The sequence below is a fragment of the Drosophila montana genome, unplaced genomic scaffold, assembly GCF_035044405.1.
Source record: "Drosophila montana isolate Dmon_TW-CO22-7 unplaced genomic scaffold, ASM3504440v1 contig_3846_1, whole genome shotgun sequence".
NCBI lineage: Eukaryota > Metazoa > Arthropoda > Insecta > Diptera > Drosophilidae > Drosophila > Drosophila montana.
The window spans coordinates 94753-115670 of record NW_026998718.1 but is presented as its reverse complement, the minus strand read 5'-3'; the positions used below and the strand labels follow the sequence as shown (position 1 = coordinate 115670).

At 39.3% G+C, this 20918-nt stretch overlaps 6 protein-coding genes and 1 long non-coding RNA gene across 11 annotated transcripts; 3 read left to right on the top strand and 4 right to left on the bottom strand.

Annotated features, from left to right (window-relative positions):
- Positions 1-1309: 1309 nt before the first annotated feature.
- LOC135438138 (uncharacterized) lies at positions 1310-4318 on the top strand. Its single transcript, XR_010437856.1, has 4 exons — positions 1310-1431; positions 2189-2697; positions 2934-3366; positions 4208-4318. It is a non-coding gene; the product is annotated as an uncharacterized LOC135438138 (long non-coding RNA).
- On the bottom strand, positions 3024-4216 carry Tsen34 (tRNA splicing endonuclease subunit 34). The gene is made up of 5 exons (XM_064696318.1): positions 4073-4216; positions 3936-4022; positions 3619-3879; positions 3415-3522; positions 3024-3346 (listed from the first exon to the last, which is right to left on the bottom strand). Exons 1-5 carry the CDS (start codon positions 4119-4121, stop codon positions 3024-3026), a joined length of 828 nt encoding a protein of 275 aa, XP_064552388.1. The 5' UTR covers positions 4122-4216.
- Positions 4319-4512: 194 nt separating the features above from the next.
- Mgat4a (alpha-1,3-mannosyl-glycoprotein 4-beta-N-acetylglucosaminyltransferase a) lies at positions 4513-9315 on the top strand. 3 transcript variants are annotated; one of them, XM_064696314.1, is made up of 5 exons: positions 4513-4864; positions 5540-5631; positions 5718-6024; positions 6239-6304; positions 6379-9315. In XM_064696314.1, the coding sequence occupies exon 5, from the start codon at positions 6429-6431 to the stop codon at positions 8196-8198; it is 1770 nt and encodes a 589-aa protein (XP_064552384.1). In that variant the 5' UTR covers positions 4513-4864; positions 5540-5631; positions 5718-6024; positions 6239-6304; positions 6379-6428; the 3' UTR covers positions 8199-9315. The 3 variants fall into 3 exon arrangements, with proteins under 3 accessions (XP_064552384.1, XP_064552385.1, XP_064552386.1); XM_064696315.1 differs by having other exon boundaries at positions 6376-9315; XM_064696316.1 differs by lacking the exon at positions 5540-5631.
- Positions 9316-12424: 3109 nt separating this feature from the next.
- LOC135438144 (alpha-ketoglutarate-dependent dioxygenase alkB homolog 7, mitochondrial) lies at positions 12425-13590 on the bottom strand. Of its 2 annotated transcripts, none has more exons than XM_064696328.1 (4): positions 13415-13590; positions 13117-13307; positions 12893-13060; positions 12425-12829 (listed from the first exon to the last, which is right to left on the bottom strand). In XM_064696328.1, exons 1-4 carry the CDS (start codon positions 13473-13475, stop codon positions 12509-12511), a joined length of 741 nt encoding a protein of 246 aa, XP_064552398.1. In that variant the 5' UTR covers positions 13476-13590; the 3' UTR covers positions 12425-12508. The 2 variants fall into 2 exon arrangements, with proteins under 2 accessions (XP_064552398.1, XP_064552399.1); XM_064696329.1 differs by having other exon boundaries at positions 13117-13327; positions 13415-13542.
- On the top strand, positions 12825-20476 carry LOC135438145 (uncharacterized). Of its 2 annotated transcripts, none has more exons than XM_064696331.1 (2): positions 12825-12841; positions 20086-20476. In XM_064696331.1, the coding sequence occupies exon 2, from the start codon at positions 20118-20120 to the stop codon at positions 20328-20330; it is 213 nt and encodes a 70-aa protein (XP_064552401.1). In that variant the 5' UTR covers positions 12825-12841; positions 20086-20117; the 3' UTR covers positions 20331-20476. The 2 variants fall into 2 exon arrangements, with proteins under 2 accessions (XP_064552401.1, XP_064552400.1); XM_064696330.1 differs by lacking the exon at positions 12825-12841 and adding an exon at positions 19920-20015.
- LOC135438084 (uncharacterized) lies at positions 14354-15891 on the bottom strand. The gene is made up of 3 exons (XM_064696236.1): positions 15619-15891; positions 15522-15557; positions 14354-15457 (listed from the first exon to the last, which is right to left on the bottom strand). The coding sequence occupies exons 1-3, from the start codon at positions 15829-15831 to the stop codon at positions 14795-14797; spliced, it is 912 nt and encodes a 303-aa protein (XP_064552306.1). The 5' UTR covers positions 15832-15891; the 3' UTR covers positions 14354-14794.
- Positions 16975-18744, bottom strand: LOC135438085 (uncharacterized). The gene is made up of 2 exons (XM_064696238.1): positions 18662-18744; positions 16975-18047 (listed from the first exon to the last, which is right to left on the bottom strand). Exon 2 carries the CDS (start codon positions 18033-18035, stop codon positions 17145-17147), a length of 891 nt encoding a protein of 296 aa, XP_064552308.1. The 5' UTR covers positions 18036-18047; positions 18662-18744; the 3' UTR covers positions 16975-17144.
- Positions 20477-20918: the final 442 nt, after the last annotated feature.

Here is a 20918-nt window from a genome sequence, read left to right as displayed (position 1 = left end):
CGCACACCTCACTCCCTCTCCCAAACACTGTGAGCGCGCGAGAGCGAGACAACAAGAGAGCAAGTTTTACAGCTCGTATATAAAATGTGGGCCGCCCGCCCGCCCCCCACAGACCAATGTTCGAACGTATGGAAATGCATGACTTTAGACATGGAAAAAAACACACAGCTAACACGAACTGGCAACAAATAAAATATATTCTTTAAATAAAAAATTACTAAAAAAGCGCGCCATCAGCACACAAAAATTATCAGTTACACCCAGCAATATGCATATGTTGTTCGAGTTCTCCAATTTATTCTTTTTTTTTTCATTTTTTTTTTTTTGTGCTGTCTCTGTACAGTTAACGCCACGCATTTTGGGTTTACCGATGCGTTTGTTTTATAACTACAATTTCATTCACTTTTGTGTTGTTATTTTGTTTGTTTACACGCCGTCGCTCCCGGAGCGAACAATTTTATGCATGTTGAAATTATCTTCTCACCGGAGCGCAAAGAAAAATCTGCTGGCTGCTATTTTATACTCGGTTTGCTTTCCCTTCTTGATTGCCGCTCACGGTTGGTAGCTCTGGCTCTTGGTTTTCTTTTTTGCTGCTGCTGCTGCTCGCCAGCGTTGAATAACTCGAACTGAGCTCTGAGTATTCGATCGAATTACGTTCTGCCAGCGCGGCGCGGTCGCGTCGTATGACGAGTTTTAGTCTCTATACGGAGAAAATTTCTGATCATGCGCGCATAACCGCTTTTTGGTGGTGGTTTCACGTTTGTGTGTGTGTTGAGTATGAACGTATCTATGTGTGTACGCGTATGTGTGTTAGTGACACTGTTGCTGCGGTGAGCGCATGAGAGTGAGAGAGATGGCTGGCAGTGTGCGCTCTTGAAAGTACAGTTTACTAGCAGCATTGCCAGATGTAAATAAATTTAAGTGAAACGCAAATGAAAGAGCATTTCAGTAAGCCAAATAATCTTGTAAAAGAAATTTCAAAAAATAAAAAATATATATGTAGGTTGTAATAGTATGTCTCAAATATTGTTTTGTCGATAAAAGAAAACATCCATAATCATAAGGTCATATTAAATATGTAGGTTGCAATTGTAGCAGTTCTATTATTTATTTATTACTAATTCCTGCTTACACTAATATCCTTCTACTAAAAGATCCTGATAAAAGCCGGCTCGCTCTTACGATTGCTTTATCAGCTGTGCATTCGAATACTCTTTGAGCAACAATTTCAGCCAATCACCTGTTATTTTTGACATGCATCCCAGAGACAGCTCGACCCTATTTTTATGCAGATCAAGTCCCGCTTAAGAGCAGAATCAAGCAACGTGTTGTTTTGGATTCGCTGCCGGCGGGGAGAGTAATAATGCCAGGGAGAGTTCTATCCATGGCACGTCCAATACTCTGAGAAGTAGTAAATTAAGTGAGCAGCGTGTGAGTAGAGCCGAAAAAAACGACGCAAGATTACAAATTTTCTCTGTTTTGATTTTGATGCTGCTGCTTCAGCTGGACACGAGAAATGTTACCGCCGCTTTAAAAGTCCAATCAGCATTAAAGCAGTGAGCGTATTTCAAAGCTGGCAATACTGAGCGAGAAGCATTGGGTGGGCTAGGGTGGTTAGAGAAGCATGGGGAGCGACAGCGTAACAGTGCACAGTAGGCCGCAATGCATAAGAGCTGCAGTGATGTTTAAATATGTGTTAAGAGCTTCAGTCGAATGACTCCTTCACCACTGTGCGATTGGCTGGCTGCCTGAAATTTGAACGGCACGACATTGCTTGGCCTCGCAACAGCCTCGTCTCTGTCGCACCACCCCCCTTTGGCAACCTTATCATTGTTTTTGTTCTTGTTTCAGTTGTCGAAGTCTATTTAAAAAAACGAAAACATGCTAAAATTTGTTCAAACCGTATACGCAAACAGATTTGAACATATGTATGTATGTATACACATACACACGCACATGCTTGAATATCTGTATATTTGCACGAACAATTCCACATGTATTTGTATCGGTATAAATAATTATGTACGCATGTATGTACATATGTATGCCAAATATTTGTTTGCCTTTCTACACATTTGAATATTGTATGCATTCGTTTAGCTTTTAGGGAAGGGGACGATCAAATTAAAGATCCATTTTTGGCCAACATTCACTAAATAATATATTTTTTTTTACTTTTCCGCAACAGAACAAAGCATGTCCACGTTTTGAATGTCGTCGCAATAATAAACTCATTTTAACATACAAATTTTAACCTGTGACTGCTGCAGAGTGGCGGCGGCAGCAGATTCCCTCTCCTGCTCTGCTGCTGCTGCAATTGCCGAGATACAAACGGAGAGGTTTGACACAGTTGAGAGGAGAGGCCAGTGTCTGGCGCGCGTACTCCAAGAAATTTTGAAAAGCAGACCAAATACTATCCAAGAGTTTTTGTTCTTCATTATTTTGCTTTCCCATAATACTAATATGTGTGTGTGCGTGTGAGTGCGCACTCAGCGACCCACACAAGCACAAACCCAGACACACACATACACGCACACTCGCACACACAGACCAGACACGTTGAGAGACGGGAAAGAGTCCAGTCACGCAACGCTCTGTTATTGTATACAATTTCCTCAATTGAAAATCTTCTGAAATTACAACAACTACAAGAAAAATGCGCTCTGCAGTGATAGTAGACCGGAAAGTGTATTCAAAGTTCGGATTATTTCTATAACACTCACATTCTTAAAAACTCTTAAAAAAAAAATACTCTACGCTTTTCAATATTAAACCGACCAATCTAATACATAATAAATATGTCTAAATAAGGGCGAGATAAGAATATAATATGCTTGCACATATTTATTGGGAAGTTATACACATTATTTACGAAAATTTAACGAAATAAAACAATAGATCGATTTTGAATAGCCTTTTAACAATGTGAACAGGGAAGTGCTGGATCCGGACGATTGCTAAGCATGTGTTACAGTGATCTACCGGATGGATACACATCACTCACCTGTTGTTGTGGTTGGAAACTACTTGCTCGGATTGCACCAGGCAACGGTCTGGTAACCAATTGTATTGCCAGTAGATTCCTCATAGGCAAACACGCAGTTCTTGTTGACAATAACCGACAATCGCACCTTGGCAATCAGCTCCAGGGGACGTATAACAAGCGTTGGTTGTATGATGACAATGTGTGAGGCGTGATAGAGCAACGGATCGCCGGGATAGACCAAGAAGTCGGCACCAAACGCATCGCCACACGTGACAAACTTGCCACGCTTCCAAAGATCATGAAAAACCCGATATTTAAGCGAGCTGGTATCGTAAACTGGAGTAGTGCAGAGCTGCGAGGCTGCAATAACAAAAAAATACGTAAGTATATCTGCACATCAATAAGTAATCAAGGTTTCAGGTACCCACAGTGATATTCCATATGTGAGCAAGGCAGCTCCACGAGGGCGTTCTGGCGATCAAATTCAAAATTGTTGGCAACTTCATGGAGCACATCTTTTGCCGTTAGGGCGGCAGCTGGTGAGAAGAGATGACGAATTATTGGGTTAAAATATCTGCCTCTGCTTGATTGTGTATAAACTTATGTATAGACAATAAGGTTCTCGCACCCACCCTCATCGGGTTTTCCTTGCTTTATCAACTTGTTGCGCTTGCCGATTATAATTTTGTCCACATGGCGTCTGGTTTCGCGCAGCTTTTCCGTCTTTAAGGCATCTCTCTGTGACATTAAACGCGACTCAAAGTCCCTTTGATAGGCCTGCAACATATCTTGAGTTGGAAGCTTCGTTAAAGCTTCGGCTTTGCTGACCAGAACGGCAAAGCCTTCATCTACGAGCAACTGCGTCTCGTATTTAGTCAGCTCCAAGGGAAGGGCTAAAAGTTTACCATCTGATTATAAGAATCGATTTCGACTAGGAGTACGCTCTTACCTGCTTCACTCGAGCTCCATCCTTTGGTGTTGGCCGTGCCCACAAGAGCTCCCATTATGCGGTATTTCGTGCGTAGTTCCATATAATCTAACGAAGCTCGTGTTAATATTATCTTCTTCACAGTTGATTTAGCTTACCGTTCACATCGAAAACATATCCGGTGCCATTTAGCAATGTTAAATACATTTTAATTTATCTTTGACTTTTTATAACAAAACCCATATGATTTTGGCATCGACAGATTTAACATTTTTCTAAACTGTTATTAACAGCGTAGACGTATTTTCTGGAAATAAAAACGTTTTCGGTTTGCGAAAAAAACCTAATATGTTACTGTACACTGTGCGAGGAGACAAGATCTTAACAAGCGAGATTTTAAGAAGAAGAACGACATGTTAAACATGTTAAAAAATAAAGAAATTCAACTTCCATTTGAATTTAACAGTTGCTTATTTGCTTGGACAGTGCCATAACATAGGGTGAATATCGATAACTCCGATGAACTAGCTCTGCATGCGTTTAATAACACTGTTGGCTAAAAATTTGTGCTTACCAACACTTAAAATTTAATGCTAGTTTTATTGTTGTTATTATCTCCGAAGCGTTTTGTTAACTTTTTCCGCTTATGCATTAATAACGCGAGTGTTGCAATAATTTCCAAATGCTTTTACATAATTAACTGAGCAAATGCGGTAAAATGTAGTCATTTTCTCATCAAGTGCGTGCGAATTTGCAAAGCGTATGGCAAAAATTAAGCAAAACGACGAAGACACCACCCACAAAACATACAAATTTAACATTTGCGTTTTATTTCTTCGGTCAATCAGTTCCTATTAGCGCAATTGGCGTGTCGTTAGACTAAAGTTGCGTAAATAGCACACTGATTGTGCGTTATTTGTGGAGCCGCAATTAACTAAACATTACGTGCAGTGAGTACCAGCAAGCACCGAATACCACGTAGTGTTGAGCAGGCTCGCGGGGGTAGCAGCGTTCGTGTGTGTGTGTGCGTGTGTGTGCGTGCGTGTGTGTGTGTGCCTAGCTCCCACCGGGGGCGCAGTTGCTAATGTTGTTTATTTATTTATGTTTGTCTATTGTTGGTGTCTATTTATCAAATATGTGTCATAACTGTTAATGCTCACACATTACCCACCCACGCGATTCGAATTAACTATAATACATACATACCGGCTACCTCCAGCCTTTTAGTTAATTTAGTTTTTAAACATAAAAAAATACGGAGAACCAGCGAAAAATCCTTCTGCGTTTAGGCTGACTTAAGCTGGTATTAAGCAGGTTTCAATATAATATTTTTGTATTAAATTTTAATATTTTTGTTGTTTCCACTTTTTTATGGAGGAGACCGATGATGCCTATGTAAATTAGATTCAGTTTACGTTGCACAGCTGCATGACTAATAATATTAACTGTGCTTTTTACAGTCCAATATTGATGTATATTCCTGCAACCTAGCGGAAGTCTAGGCTAAAGGCCTATTATAATAATTATCACTCAGAATATAATTGCTTAAACTGTGTACATAGTGTGTTTTTGCTCATTAACGAGTATTAGCTTATTTACTTATACGTTTTTCGTCTATCTTTTAGCTGACGGAAAACCCACCGACGATCGAACGGCCGACCAGACAATAATAAAAACAACAATAGGAACAGATACAAAGCATTTGGCGCTTGGCCATGTAAATAGATTTTTTTTTTATTTCGCACACATAATATACACTATTTGATGCAGCAATATATTATACAACTTTTGTTGCTTTTGCAGGTCATGTGGCGAGAATTGCGACAGCTGCCACACAAAAGACGTTAATAACGACGTTCACGGCTGAGGGTAAGCCAACAGAAACGACAAGCACCACATTAGAAGTCTTTCCATACTTGTTAAACGTTTCAACCTTCGCCAACCCACTGGCTAAAATGGGCGGCGTTCAGCCCTCTTATATTGCCGCCTGCATTAGTCATAGAAACGTGGAATGAAAATGAGGACTACTGCGAATTTAGCCAACAGTTCAATTGAGGCAACGATGAGGCGACGAATTGCACAACAAAGCCGAGCAACAATATTGAAACTGGTAAACGTCGGAATTTTGTTAAAGACAAAAATACATAGGCATATTAGAACGGTCTGCGGCTTTTCATATCACATTTAAAAAAGTTTAAAAAAGATCTTTTGCCAACTTCTCCAAAAATGTGTCTGCGTATCTTTCATCAGAATGTATAATGTTTTTTTTTTTATCTAGTCCATTAGCTGTTGTATTTAATTAATGGAGGCTCTTCTGCTTACAGGCAATATAACTTAAAGCGTTGGTTGCCTCATAGATGGTATTTCTAGGACGGCTGCAATGAAATTTGGTATGTTAGACTTGTTATCTATACCATTAGATAATCTTCTAAATAACTACGTTTTCCACCCATTTTTCTAGCAGTCTAAACGTCAAGCGACACAAGACCAAGGCAACCTGCAGTCAATATCAATATGTTCAAGATTCGACAACGCAATTGCATGCTAATTGCCACGGTGCTAATACTGGTGCCATGCATTGTGATATTGATGGTATTGGGCCCAGAACTATCCACCGAACAGTCGCTGACGCAACGCCTGGCCGAGTGTCACATGCGATTGCAGTACCTCGAATCCATGTATCGTGCACGCCAGGAGGATGTCTCACTGCTGTCACAGTACTTGGGTCAGCTGCAGTACAACAATGGGAGCAATGTGACAAATGTTAGTCCACCGCCACAGCCGGTGGCCAATTTGCTGGACGCGCTTAGTCCAGAGGCACGTCAATTGCTGCGCAATGCATCACATGTGTCGAGATCGGGCGCCGCTGGTTCGTCCCGTGGCTATGTGCCCGTGCAAAATATACGTCTGCCAAATGCCTATCACTTTCTGCCACATCTACTGGACGATGCCGGCTCCTTGCGTCCGGCCTATTTGCTGAGCAAAGGACGCACAGATGTTAGCATTGTGCTGGGCGTGCCCACCGTACGACGCGAGAAGCAGTCGTATCTGCTCGCCACGCTGCACAATCTAATTGAGAACATGAACGATGAGGAGCAGAATGAGACGCTTATCATTGTTTACATTGGCGAAACGGATTTGGATGCTGTCCAGCTGATAGCCAAGCAAATTGAGACAAGCTTTGAGGCGCATGTGGAGAGCGGACTAATAGACATAATAGCGCCAGCGCCTAGCTACTATCCAAACTTTGAGCGATTGCGCATCACATTAAACGATCCATTGGAGCGCGTGAAATGGCGAAGCAAGCAGAATCTGGATTTTGCCTATCTTATGGCCTATGCGCACTCAAAGGGCACTTTCTATGTACAGCTGGAAGATGATATATTAACTAAGCGACAGTTTATAACCACCATGAAGAAATTTGCACTTATCAAGAGCGCTCTGACAAAGCCAGATCAGCCTGCCTGGTTTGTTTTAGACTTTTGTCAACTTGGCTTTATTGGCAAAATGTTTAAAAGCGCTGAGCTGCCCTACCTAATTACATACTTTCAAATGTTCTATAATGATAAGCCTGTCGACTGGCTGCTTACCTATTTCATTGAGTCAAAAGTATGTCGTACGGACAAGGATCAGAAGCATTGCAATTTGGAGAAGGCCAAATATTGGCAGCACTTTCGTAAATCCCTTTTCCAGCACATCGGGACTAGTTCCTCGCTCAAGGGCAAAGTACAAAAGCTTAAGGACAAACAATTTGGCAGCAAGGTTCCAACTTACTATGCACACATGAATAATCCTCCAGCTGTGGTCAAGTCGAATATAGCGCCATATAAAAACTATTTGCTAAAGCGCGCCTATCGCGGCGAAACATATTTTTGGGGTCTATTGCCACAGCCTGGTGACTTGGTGCAGTTCACCTTTGAGCAGCCAACAATGCTACGGCGCTATTTATTTCGCAGTGGCAACTCGGAGCATCCTTCGGATCGATTCTACAACACCACCGTGGAGCTGCTCCCGGCCGATAGTCTAAGCGAGAATTCATCTGTTTGGAGTACGTACAATACAACAACGGATGGCTATCTGGTGGTAGGTGCATTTGATGGCCTAGGCGTCGCCGAGGGCCTGCTCGATCCCAAGATTGGTGCCATTAAGGAGCTGCGTCTTCACGTGCACAGCGACAGTGAGAACTGGGCGCTGCTTAGTGAAATTGAGCTTCAAGAGATGGACAACAGCGCCAGCAACGCGGAAGCAAATGCTGCCAAGCCGCGCTTTATCGCAGTCAGCTGATTGCTGCATCGCCATCGGCAGCAACCGGATGATTATAGTGGAGATCTACCCAAACATTGATGTTTTCCCAATCTATTCATCTATATGTCTCTGTGTGTATATGTTTGTATATTTTTTCTGAGCGCTACTTTTAAAGCCTATCGTCTAAATGTGTAAATAACTAACCTCAAGGTATAATTATAAAGTTTAACTGTAACTATTTATAATTGTGAAAGCACAGTTTACACGTGTATCAGATGTTTGCTTAAATATTTGTACAACATTTAAATTCATTGTGCTGAAACAAACAACTCAATATAATTCAAAATTTGAAGAAACGTACATTATTTTTGCTAATATCTGTCACGTGAGAATCGAATTGTAACTAATACTATATTTATACGTGCACGATTATCGTGTCGAATCGAATATTGAATACTGAAGTCTACTTATGAATGAATTGAACACACAACTTGTAAAATCCATAAACTGTCATGCATAAATGCCTTTTATACAGGGTATATAAGTAGCATCAAGTTCATCTACATTTGAACAGCCATATTTATAAAAAACCAACCTGATCGTGATCATGTGAACTTGCTACAATTCGTGCGGACTTTCATTCTATTCCCGCATTATCCATATAGATCCAAGATCCAAGTGCCCTCCATTTGTTCATTGTGTTATATACATTTTGTACAAGAAATATGTTTATGAATAGTTGTGCTATGTAACTGAGCGCGCTCTGAAATCATTCTCTTTATTGAACATTGTTTTATTTTGTTATTTACTGTGCATTTCTAAGTATTTAATTTAAGTGTTATCCTCATCAATTGGCCACTTTCTCGAATTAAAACATTCCAGTCACTTTTGCTGCTATTTTTGTTGCTGAATTTTAACCACATAATTTATTAATACGAATCTCGAAACAAATCCAGTTCTCAATGGAACAGAAATTGTCAATCAAATATATTTATTTATTGTTTAATTCTGATGTTCAATACACATTTCATTGTTTATTTATTATTTATTTTTTTAGCTACAGTTACATACGTATTGCAGCATCTAAACAAAAGCCATAACAGCCGAATAAGTGTGTAATAATAATAAATAATCTTCAAGCATATTCAACAAGAAATGCATTACGACCATTTTTAGCAATGTTGCTTTTTACTGTGATTTGTTAATAATTTTTGCATAAACACCTACAAACGAAATTAAATATCAATTAAAATGTTTGACAACATTTGCTGATAGACGACTAAATAAAACTTAACTTTTTACACAACAAAAATTATAACAATAATAATTACGTAAATGTAATTATATTAAGTAACAATTGGAGGAATTGCCAAATTTATTTTAGCGTATAAAAATTAAAGAGTAAATATTGATACTTGGTTCCTGTTGAAAACACATATTGTTAATTATAGTGGCATATTCTAATATAAATTCTAATGAAAATTCTGCTCTAATTGGTGCTTCAAAATATTATTCGTTTATTCGAAATTCGTTAAAGTATTTGTAAAATGATTTCATGCCAAAACAAACGAACAAATATTGTAGACTGCTTTGCTATAACGTTATAGAAACTGATGTCACATTGAATATTTCGTTTGCTTAATTTTAAATATATTATATACACTCATATATATATTTTTTTATATATACATGTTCAATGTACGTACTTCTAAAGCCACAATAATTTTGCACACGATTGGAAAAGTTTTCTTGTTTGAAACTTTGCAATTACAATAGACCTTAATGTTGAGACAGAGTTGGAATAAACTTAATGCAAACAACTAGCTAAATATATATGTATATAAAGCGTTTCCCGCACACAATCTCGAAGAATCGTTTGTTGTCAATTTGCGTTTATCCTTTACAAAAAGTCCTTTAAAAATCATAAAACAGCTGAAATCCACGCTTGTTAAACGTAAATAAAAACTTGCGTGCAATTTGTGTGCAAGCTTAATAAATCAAACAAAAACATTTAAACAAAAGCGACTTCGTTTTATCGCATTGAAGTTTGTTAAAGCCCGACAATTGCCATTTCTGGGTCTAACTATATAATTTCTTTTCACACCTCTGAAGAGTGATTCATTTTATTCTTTATGAATTCAATCGAAATATGAATTCATTCAATTTAAATTAAAGTATTCATTAGTCGAATTGAATTGAATTTCCACTTTATTACATTCATTATATTATAATGAATTGAATGAAATGTTTATTCCATTGTTGAGTGCGAGCCTAAATTTCAAATATTATCTATCTGGCTTTTATTCATGATGTCCAGATAAAACTACCTGTGTATATCGATTTGGATACGGACCGATAAATAGATAAATATAAATAAATATTTATAAAAAAATCAGATTTATTGTGCAGTAAAAACAACTATCAACTATTTATCGGTCGGTTAGCAAATATTTTCAGCACATTTGGCCATTCGTTTCGCTTTCTGAACCCAACTAAATAAAATCTCCGTCAAGTGCAGAAAAGTGGTTGGGAAAACAGTTGAAAATTGAATTGTGCAACTTTTAAACTTTACCATGGACGCAATTGTTAAGAGTGGATTCTTTGAATAGGACTGCGGTTTTGCCATGCAAATAATAATAACAGTCGAATTGCTGAAATAAAGAAACCCCAAATAAAAGTTCGACAATATATTGTCCCTTTTTATACCCTGTATCCATTAATATATTGTTTAAGATGGGTATGATGAATTTCTATTAATTGTTTGTTAGAAGTTAAAGGAGACAGCGTTAAATTCCACAAAGAATATGAATGAATCTCGGATATTACAAAAGCTAGAGACTTGAAATATTATATATATTCCCGAATACCATATAGAGAAAGAGTTCATCCTATTTTTTTGATAGATAATACCAAAGTAGGAAGGCAGCCTTTCTCATAGCATATTCAGATCTAGAACATTATTCTTCACAGCCTTGAAAAGCTGGCAACACAGGGTATCTCCTAGTCGGGCACTCTCCACTAGAGCACTTCTGTTGTTTTATTTTGTTTGGGTCGCCACTTGAAAATGTCGCCCCAGTTGCAAACTGTTTAACTGTTGATAATTTGTACAAAGTTTTCAGCCACCATTTGGTTTCCCTTAGTGTTATCCGTATCGCCGGGGACTGGGCAAAGGCGGGGGTTGGCGAGTTTTTTGGTTTTCAGCTTTTCTCCTTGTTGTTGGACGGATATTCGAGGAGCACTAAATGTTGATGGGCTTTTTATTGACTCACCTGCAGCTGGCCGCTGATGGCGCAGGTGTATTTTTTTCAATTTTCTTTTTATTTAAGGTCACAAGAATCCTAAAACCTTTGTACAAAGTACTTTGATTTAGAGAAAGGAAAGATATACATCAAGGAAAGATATACATTGTACATAGAAAATAATGTCCTTTGTTAGTTTTGAGCTAGATTCTAGGTTAGGCTTAGTTGATGAAGCAACTTAAGGTAGTTTATCCTCGTCTTACTCAAACCATTACGGATCTATTGTGACTCATCTAGCTAGGCATAAACCTGCTAAGCTAGATCCGACAGATCCAAAAGTTTCTAGATAATAAAACCAATTAAGCAGACAAAGATGTGTAGAAGAAATGTTATGACCATTTCCACTTCCTCATAGCAGCAGCATCTGCAGAAGTCGTACTAAAGGCGCAGCCAGTTATCTGTTATCTGTTGAACTCCCAGTCTAATTAACAGTAATGTGGATGGCGTTTCAAAAGTAACAGCGTAAGAGAACACAAGAGCGAGCTTTCAACGCCCACAACAGGCCGCTGTATACAAAGAGAGCGTCAGGCTGAAAAATGTGAAGCGGTTTTTCTTCGCCTTCCTTCGTACATAGTACATGTATCATGAACAATGCTCATAACCAGGAGGAACTCACAGCTGAGATGGCTGAATATTAATGGCATCATTTGCAAATCGTCATGTCCTGTTATCGGGTAATGTTGAGGCACAGAAAGTGGTGCTTACGAGAATATTGACGCAGGGATTTGTTTTGGAATCCTTTGTACAAATACGATGAAAGGAAAACAATACAATAACAAGGCAAGTAAATTCTGTAACATATTTCTTAATTTCGTGTCTACTATAATTTGCAGTCTTAGAGAAAGCATAATATTATAAATTAGGTTTCTCCGTTTAATAGCAAAAATATCAAGTCTTGGATCATCTTATTACTGGAATATCTGAACCAAAAAAACAAACCGAAATATAATAAACGATTATCACAACTTTCAATAAACAATTGTATGTGTATATATAAAGCTTTTGCTTTAAAATGTCAACGATAAAATGTTAACCAGATTTCATTTTGTTTTAAGGATCATTGCGGCATATGATGGAGATACGACGCGTTTTCTCGACGGGATTGCCAAGAAACTTGGAATGCTCGTTTCCCAGAATTTCATGTGTAAAATTGTACCGCGCCGTGTGGCTCATTATGTAAAGCGAGCGGCGTGGCAAAAACAGATCCGCATAGAAGTTGTTTTCTAGCAATGCCTTCGGCTGCTGGCGATACGAGGTATCTTCGGTGCTCGGATTAGAGCTGTTTTGCTGATACTTTTCGGCATCGGTACGCACCAGGCGCATGACGCTGTCGCTGAGCAAACTGATCCCCGAAATGGTGTTTCCGCAGTACTGTGGAACCAGGTAAGAATTAGTTATCTGACAAGAATTAAACTTAAGGCTCGACAGACTTACGCGGGTGCTGTCTACATGGGGCTTGATGACGCCGTCAGGCGCTAGATCCAGTATGTGCACGTAGGGCATAATTTCGCCATTGAAGGCCACCTGACGCACGCGCTCCAGGAGCTCCCGGTTCTTCGGATACCATTTTTTGCGCTCAGTCTCCCTAAAGCCATGTATGGCCTGCAAGAGACTTAGTTATGCTTCATCCAGCCAAAGGCTGCGTGTCCTCTACTCACATCGTCCCAGTGGTCAAACTCGTAGCGTAGCCGGCTCATATACGGTTCGATTTCCTCATGCAGCTGTTTCTCCTCTGCCTCGCTGATGAAGTCCGGCACAATACGCATGTGCTGCTCAAAGTCTCTCCGCTCCGATGGCGGCCAGACCCCATGGAAACATGTCAAGCTGGTGCTGTTCTTATTTGCTGCGACTACGTTGAAGCAAAAAAGCCTTTGAATGTCATAATAATGCGACAGCGTTTTTCACTTTGAAACATGTAAACACAACAATTGCTAGTAATTGAAAAACAGTACATACCTGCGCGATGACAACGTCGCAGAATTTGTCTAATTAATGTGCCTCGATATGAAATAACCATTATAGTCCACAAGAAGGTGTAGTCTGGTCGACAAAGTCCTGCCCACAGCTGTTTCGGTTATTCAATAACAGATAAGACTCGGCGCTTACCCAGCCCTGGCGCCAAGCGCGCACACAGTTGGCAAGCTATCGGTATCGGTTATCGGTATTTGAAAATCAACGACTAGGTACGTTTACATATTTACCTTTGAATCCTTTAAACACAATTAGACCTCGTATATTGCGTAAGTTTTAACTTTATACTTGTCATTAATCATCTATGACTACTGGTGCGAGGCCAATTTCACAACAAAATTCAGCTCAATCTATTTTATTGGATTACCATTTACGGATACGGATTTTACCTGCCACAAAATTAAAAGGGTTGCGAACGCAAACAAACAATTTGTAACGCAATATAAAAGGGACGATGGTTGTTTGTGGGAGAGGGGAGTGGGGGGGGGGGAGAGCGGGTTGTAAAAATGGCCGCACAGCAATTCAGCGGAATGTTGCTTGGTATTTTTTCGAGCAATTTGACGACCCGGCCGCAAGCTGATTACATCAATGCAAATGTAATGGGCGTTGGCGGCCGGAGTTGTATCAGATTTGGACCCTCCTCTCCCCCCTCGGAGTCTATTCTTTTACATTAAATGGGAGCAGCATTTTTCTTTGGGTCTACAATAAAAAAGCCGGAGCTCTCGACTGTGTATCTCGTATTGTTCATCTGTGCCAACGTGCGTTGGTGTGTAAATGATAAATGAGCGACACCGACGCCCGTACGTTCAACGGTTCCGGCACCTAAAGCAACACCATCAACGGGCTATTAGGCGCTATTGTCCCTTAACGTTGTTTTGTTTCCCCCGTGTGTTGGTCTTTGTCAAGTAAAAAGCACTCTTCTCCTGACTTTTTTATGCTTTTCTCTGTATTTTAAGAAACTTCCGGTTAACATTTAGGTATCGAACTTAACTTCCCAGTTGCAGACACCATTTTATTTGTTAGTTATTTTTTTGTGGTTGGTTCACACATTATTTATTTAAACAATAATTTTTGGCTACATTCATAGCCTTTTTTAATTTACAACTAATATAGATAGGAAGGCTTAACTATAATACTTAAAGCAAAACTATGGCTTGGGTCAAGTTTTTAAAGGTTTTCTCTTTCGTGTAGGTATTTAACATATTAGACTGCAGATTTGCCTGCAGATTGTCGGACGTTTAACTGCAACGTGATAAACTATATAAAACTTAATAATTGGATTTCATACTACATTTTCCTATAGGAACTTAAGTATACGTATAATACACGAGCACAACATCCATATTGTTATTGTAGGGTCGGAATCTAATTTTGTGTAAGCCTTGGATTTCGTTTATGATTCAGCGCCTGGGACAAAACCATGCGCTTGTGCTCCAGCTGTGTGCAGAGGCCAAAGGATTGCAAAAACGACTCCTTTGGACTTGCCGGCTTGGCATCGCAGCCTACCTGCTTGTTAAGACGGGCTCGCTTCAGCGCCGCCTGCAAATGAAGGCGACTAACATTTACCGCATCGGTCTTGCTGGCAGCCTCAGAGGCTGGCGCAGCAGGCTTTGTTGCTTGTTTGGCGGCCGCTTTTGTCCCAGCAGCGGCTGCGTCCGGAATTGGTTTGTTTTTCGGCGCCGCTGATTTGATGGGTTTAGCGTTTTCTTCTTTGGTCTTTAACGAAGTTTTTGTCTTTGGCTCTGTGCTGACGGTAAAGTACTTGCGTAGCAACTGACTTTCTGTGGGACGCTCTGCCACCGAATGGGGCTTAAATGGCAATAGGCTGCTGCACACAAGAGGAACCACGGCTTCGCTGACCATTTCATTGATCAAATTCCCATTGGGTTGCAGCTGTTGCTCCGTAAAGGGTAAGCAGAAGAGGTCAATGTCCTCTTCTAGCCGAATCAGCAAATATTTACACTCTGCATTGATTTCGTGGAGCACCTCTTCTATCTCGAGCAGATAGTTGTTCTTGGTCTCCGGGTCCTGAACGCGTGCAATACAGAAGAAAATTAAACCAAATAACTGATAGATGGTGGCAATAACTTACTGCATCTGGTTGCTCGGCAAAGACATTCGTGATTGTCTGCAAGATTCGGTGAGAACGTTAATTAATGAAAGCCCAGTTAATAATAAGCAGTACATACCTGATGAACAGCCAGATAATTTTTCAAAGCGCGCTGACAATAGATAATGTCGTCGAGCAGCTTTGGTGGCATCTTGTAAAATTGTTTTAGATAATACTGGAAGAAGCTGTGCGCACTGTGCATCGAATTGGCTTTACGCATTTTAATCAGAAACGCTGTGATTATCTCATGACGCTCCTTAGCGGAAAAGTCATTAAAGTTTATGGATTCCATTTTTCACAAATAGAAATCGACGCACCAATGCTATCTGTGTTTTGATTATGTTTTGATGCTTGTTTGCCGCTTATTTTTTATGCAGGGGTGATCATATCCTATCGATATATCGCTATTTTAAAGATATCGTTTCTCAACTATGCTACATTATTCTTATAAGCTTTCGATACGTTTACCAGCACTATTAAAAACTAATTTTGGTTTCTAATTTGCTTCTGTTTCCGATAAGTAATCGATCATGCGCGCTTAATTTGAAATAATAATATGCTAATTACCATCAAAAGCCTATATCGTATGAAAATTGTTTTTTAATTTTTAAATATATTGTAATTACAATTTGTAAACAATTTCTACGTATAAAAATAAGAGCGACACCCCCTTAATATACTGAAAGCTAAGATGGTGAAATATCATTTGTAATCATTTTTATGGTTTTCTTTTCTAAATGCCTTGGGCATTAGAAACTTGGAAGTTGTTGTTTAAAATTTTGTTCGGTCCCTTGCCGTTTATCAAATATGTATTTTGTTTTCTTTGGGTGCTTTTTAGATATTCCTTATGATATCCTGCGCAACTTAAAGGCTTTTCAGCGCCGGCACACACTAGAGCGCAAAACTTTGCCAAGCGACGCAGTGACCGCAAAAGGGTCTAACCAATTCCACTTCCTCCTGACTAGACACACCATAATCTCTGAGGGGCTTTGTCGTCGCCACAGCAACAAAACTCGAAGAAAAGCTTAAGCCACAAAAAACCACAAACAACAAACTTAAATCTTACAATAAACTCTGCCCTCTAAGTCGAAGTGGCGAACAATCGACTTAAGGCTCGGACTGCAAACTCATATCTTATCTCACCTTAAAGGATGAATTAATTACCATTCCAATAGTCAATTGGTAAGTCAGTTTTATATGTATATGTATATATTTTGCAAATTTTAATTGGATTTTAGTTTATACATATACATATATATATTACAAGATTTTTGAGTTACAGAAAAAGTGATTATACATAAAATATTAGAAAGATTGGTACCAGAATACTTTTATGCAATATTTTAAATACAGAAAAATAAAGCTTTAGCTTTTAAAGAGTGATTAAAATTATGTTTGTGGAAAGTTGTATGGGTACCAAATATTAAAATATGTACATTGTATCCAGAATAGCTCCAGAATGAGGCAAGGGAACCAAATGTTTTATCCAGTTTCAAGATTGTTGTCATACTTTACAGTGTGTGATATGACAAGGCTTAAAGGATTTAAGGTATACTTCCCTTCAGTTTTATTTTTCACGCATCGGTTACTCAGAAATTGTTGCCTTCACTTTTTAGCGGGTTTTCCAAAGCTTGCTGCACATTTCATTTGATGTTTCCGTATCTGGCCCCTGTTGTTAGCCAAAGGATGGCACGGCGGTTCCATGTTCCTGTTCAGGTTGAACGACATTAACTGTGAAACGAGATTGTCAACCTCTTCATCGTCCACACGGATTGGGCGATTAATTGCGCTGTTGCTGGACTGTACGAACTTGTTGCATATTTCAAACTTGGCCATGTCAAGGTCCTTGCCCTGGAGCTTGTACATCTTAATGGTCTTCTTGACAATGGATGCTCGCATTTGGAAATCGGACACCGTCTTAATAAGCCCCGCGACCGCAATGTAACAGCGACTGTGCTCCAGGTAGTATCCATCCGTTTGGCAGCTACTGATGATCGCCATCAACAGTTCAGGCAGCGGCTCGCCCAAAGCTGCTGCCAGCTTCGGCATGTCCTCCCTGGCAAAAACGGCGCCAGCCAACGGAGTGAGCACAATCTCTTGGCGCTCGACGAGATGCGGCACTATTTGGCAATACTTGGCCACCGCCAACAGGCTGGCCTGCTTGAAGGTCAGCTCCAGAATGCCATTCAACACCAACGGCTGCTGCTGCTGCGGCGGCGGCTTTGTGGCATTCAGCGATATGAACACTTTGTTCTTTAGCGACTTGCCCTGCTCGCCTTTGGTGTCCAGCGTCAACTTCCAAAGCTCGTTCTTGCCCTGGCTCTTGGCCAACTTGGCCTGCCTGCTGCACTCGAAGATCACCTGCTCGGCAAAACGGCGACTCACTGTGGCATTTGCATAGTTCGGCTCGTCCCTGAAGTCCGGACAAATCTCAATGAATGTTTCGATTAGCTTTCGAAAATCGAAAACAAACTTTGCTGGCTTCTTTTCGGTCATCCTTCTGGGATTCTGCAAGCAAAACAATATAAAGCTAATAACATTTCTTCAGGCCTATTGTCGTAGGTCGTTTTAATCAGAAATATTTCCACTTCCACACACAAAGGCGAACGCATTCGAATGTAATTCAAGTAGTTATGCTTGCTTCTAATATAAATAAAGAAATTTATGGTAAACCAGGCTTCAAAATACCCGCTGAGATGATTGGACAAAAAAAGAGGAGCTGTTCGAGAATCTTCTGCCTTTCAAAAATAAAGTATATATGAATACTTTAGTTTAATAGTACAAGGAGGCACAGAACAGAACTTTGTATACATAAATATATATAATATTTATAAATGATGGAAGCGAGCAACAGTTACGGATATTGATAACACAATAAATCAGCAAGAGAGCTCTAGTCGGTAGATACCCTGCACTCAGCGTAAAGATAACAAGCGTGAACTATATTTTACACATAAACACACACACACACACAGACAAATTATTATTTTCAATTTTGGGGAAATTCCCTTATTCGAGATGTGTGCATAATACATTAGAAAACTTATTCTCAATGGATATATAATTCGGATAAGAATGGGCACGCTACTGACAAATATTCCGATGCTTCCGCTTCGGCTTACGGCTCCAAACTGAAGATTGTCCGATCGGAGTACGCGGCGTGAATAAATATCGACATTCGAGCGATGAGAAATGAGAGCTGATAGCCGATACGTTTCATGTGTGTGAGCACTCGACTGCATACATGTATATATGTATATATATATATATATATATGTATACATAAATGCATAAGTATATGAATCATGAATCAAGAAAGTGCAGTAGATGCAAGCGAGAATGCTCTCGTTACAAATGAAGAGAAGAAAACGTTTCTCGCGTCAATAAAAATATATTTAAACGATTTTATACATATATTGACAGCTGGTTTTAAACTTTGCAAACAGGGCTGCAAAATGCAATTTTCTAAATACATACTTTTCCCTTATAAAAAAATATATTTGTAGATAGATGATGGATATTGTAGATATATGATGATTCGGTATATTCCATTTAATATCGATTTTGATCAATTTCAAATAAGTGGAAAACTCTATAAATGTACGATAAATTTCCCGTGTGCATCGACAGAGCTGAAGCAAAGACAAAATAATTAATACAGAAAAAGTTATTTATGAAAAATTTGGTATACCCTACATAGATAAATTCTCATTTTTAGCTCTGGCTTAGCTTCAGACATTCCCAATATCAATAAGAGTTGACTGTGAGCTTTTGCTTTTTTTTTTGCTTTTTAAACACAAGAGCGCAATTTCCATAATATGCAGAGATAAATAAACAAAAAAGTTAAAGCTTAACTCTAAACAAATGTCAAAATCTTGGAATGTTATCCCAAACTGGAAGAAGAGTCTTAACTTGTGAAACCTAAATAGCATTTAGTATATGCTATAAGTAGATTGAATGGAAATAGTTAAGGGTTTTATGTCCGTTGGGTCGGCTCAAAAGAGATTCAAAGTGGCTGCTGGTGAAGCCATTTGCATATGCGTGGGTGGCATTTTAGTTATTGACTCGCCGGGCCCTGAGCTGTTATCAATTTGCATATGAAATGCTTGTCGCATATCCGTAGTATTGATATATCGCAATGTCAAAGGAGGAATGAACAGAAAAAAAAGCACAACCGAGTAGAAAAGCGAAATAGCAACGACAACAAAGGGCATAACACAATGGAAAATCCACAGCAGAGCAGAGCAGAGCAGAGCAGGGCAGGGTATATCGCCAGCTGACAAGTGACACTTTTTCAAATTGAATTTTTCATTGCCCCCAAACGGGTTGGGAGGTGACGGAAATTCAACAACCGGTGACCAGGCAAGTGCTCACGATTGAGTTATGGCCGTGTATGTGGTCCGGGTTACAGTACATATTGGAGCTAGCCGGGGGTTAGCTGTCAGCCCGATCTATTTGATTGTCATGGAATATATCGTATCGTACATATAAATTTTGAGAAAATTATTGCTAAATCAACATCAAACTGTGCATTTCTTATACATAGGTACTCAAACAGTACTAGTCCCAAAACGTGCAATGGAGCCGGACTATAATGTCATATTGCTGCCAATTATATCGGCCGTTATGTTGTCCTACAATCGACCCGTAAGCTTGGATGAAATCGCCGATGGAGTCATGTTATTGCTCAGTTCGCAACGTGAAAAACACAGCACGTCCATTCCCTCCAGTCTGGAGGGCACCTCCGATTCCAGCTATGCACGGATTGTACCTGCCCGGAAGAGGAAATGAATATTCTGTTGGAATAACAACAATAAACAAAACATATATATAATTAATTCACTAATTTGAGTCTCTCGAGTATTATCTAAAAAGTAAAAACTTATTCGGCCACTAAATTGCAGGCATATAACAAATAAAACAATAAAACAAACAAAGCCAAATTTTGTTTAATGTGAAGAAAAGTGTCCACTTTTCGTGTGGCTAAAACAGAAATTAGGCCAAATTGATTGTATGACTTGTTAAATAGTGCATTTAAATTAAGATATACTTAAAGCAGTACTAGAGCTTCCCTTGATCAAGTAGAAAGTATACATATATATGCCCTATTAGTTTGTCTATTTCTATTTAAACTTTGCACAGTTTTCTCTGCCTTTGGCAGGCAATACTTTTAAGGATTCGCCCGTAAACAGCTTTTTTGGTTATTATAATGCTTCGAATTAAGCTCAGCTAATTTGAACTTCATATCTGCAAAACCGTAAGCTACTTCAAGTGTTATTAGCCAAGGGTATTCAATCTTCGGCGTGCCGTAGATATACGTTTTTGTTTTTATCCATTTCTTAGAAAGGAATCACAATGGAGGTCCAAAAATGAAAATCC

Bases quoted from the DNA above. Each gene is read 5' to 3' on its own strand.
- Tsen34 (XM_064696318.1), bottom strand. From the start codon at position 4,121: ATGTATTTAACATTGCTAAATGGCACCGGATATGTTTTCGATGTGAAC. The intron at 3,523-3,618 runs GTGGGTGCGAGA...TCTTCTCACCAG, and splicing joins GCAAGGAAAACCCGATGAGG to CTGCCGCCCTAACGGCAAAA. The intron at 3,347-3,414 runs GTGGGTACCTGA...TTGTTATTGCAG, and splicing joins CTCACATATGGAATATCACT to CCTCGCAGCTCTGCACTACT.
- Mgat4a (XM_064696316.1), top strand. From the start codon at position 6,429: ATGTTCAAGATTCGACAACGCAATTGCATGCTAATTGCCACGGTGCTA.
- LOC135438144 (XM_064696328.1), bottom strand. From the start codon at position 13,475: ATGGTTATTTCATATCGAGGCACATTAATTAGACAAATTCTGCGACGT. The intron at 13,308-13,414 runs GTATGTACTGTT...GCTTCAACGTAG, and splicing joins GCGACGTTGTCATCGCGCAG to TCGCAGCAAATAAGAACAGC. The intron at 13,061-13,116 runs GTGAGTAGAGGA...AGTCTCTTGCAG, and splicing joins AGTTTGACCACTGGGACGAT to GCCATACATGGCTTTAGGGA.
- LOC135438084 (XM_064696236.1), bottom strand. From the start codon at position 15,831: ATGGAATCCATAAACTTTAATGACTTTTCCGCTAAGGAGCGTCATGAG. The intron at 15,558-15,618 runs GTATGTACTGCT...CGAATCTTGCAG, and splicing joins ATTATCTGGCTGTTCATCAG to ACAATCACGAATGTCTTTGC. The intron at 15,458-15,521 runs GTAAGTTATTGC...GCACGCGTTCAG, and splicing joins TTGCCGAGCAACCAGATGCA to GACCCGGAGACCAAGAACAA.
- LOC135438085 (XM_064696238.1), bottom strand. From the start codon at position 18,035: ATGACCGAAAAGAAGCCAGCAAAGTTTGTTTTCGATTTTCGAAAGCTA.
- LOC135438145 (XM_064696331.1), top strand. From the start codon at position 20,118: ATGGAGCCGGACTATAATGTCATATTGCTGCCAATTATATCGGCCGTT.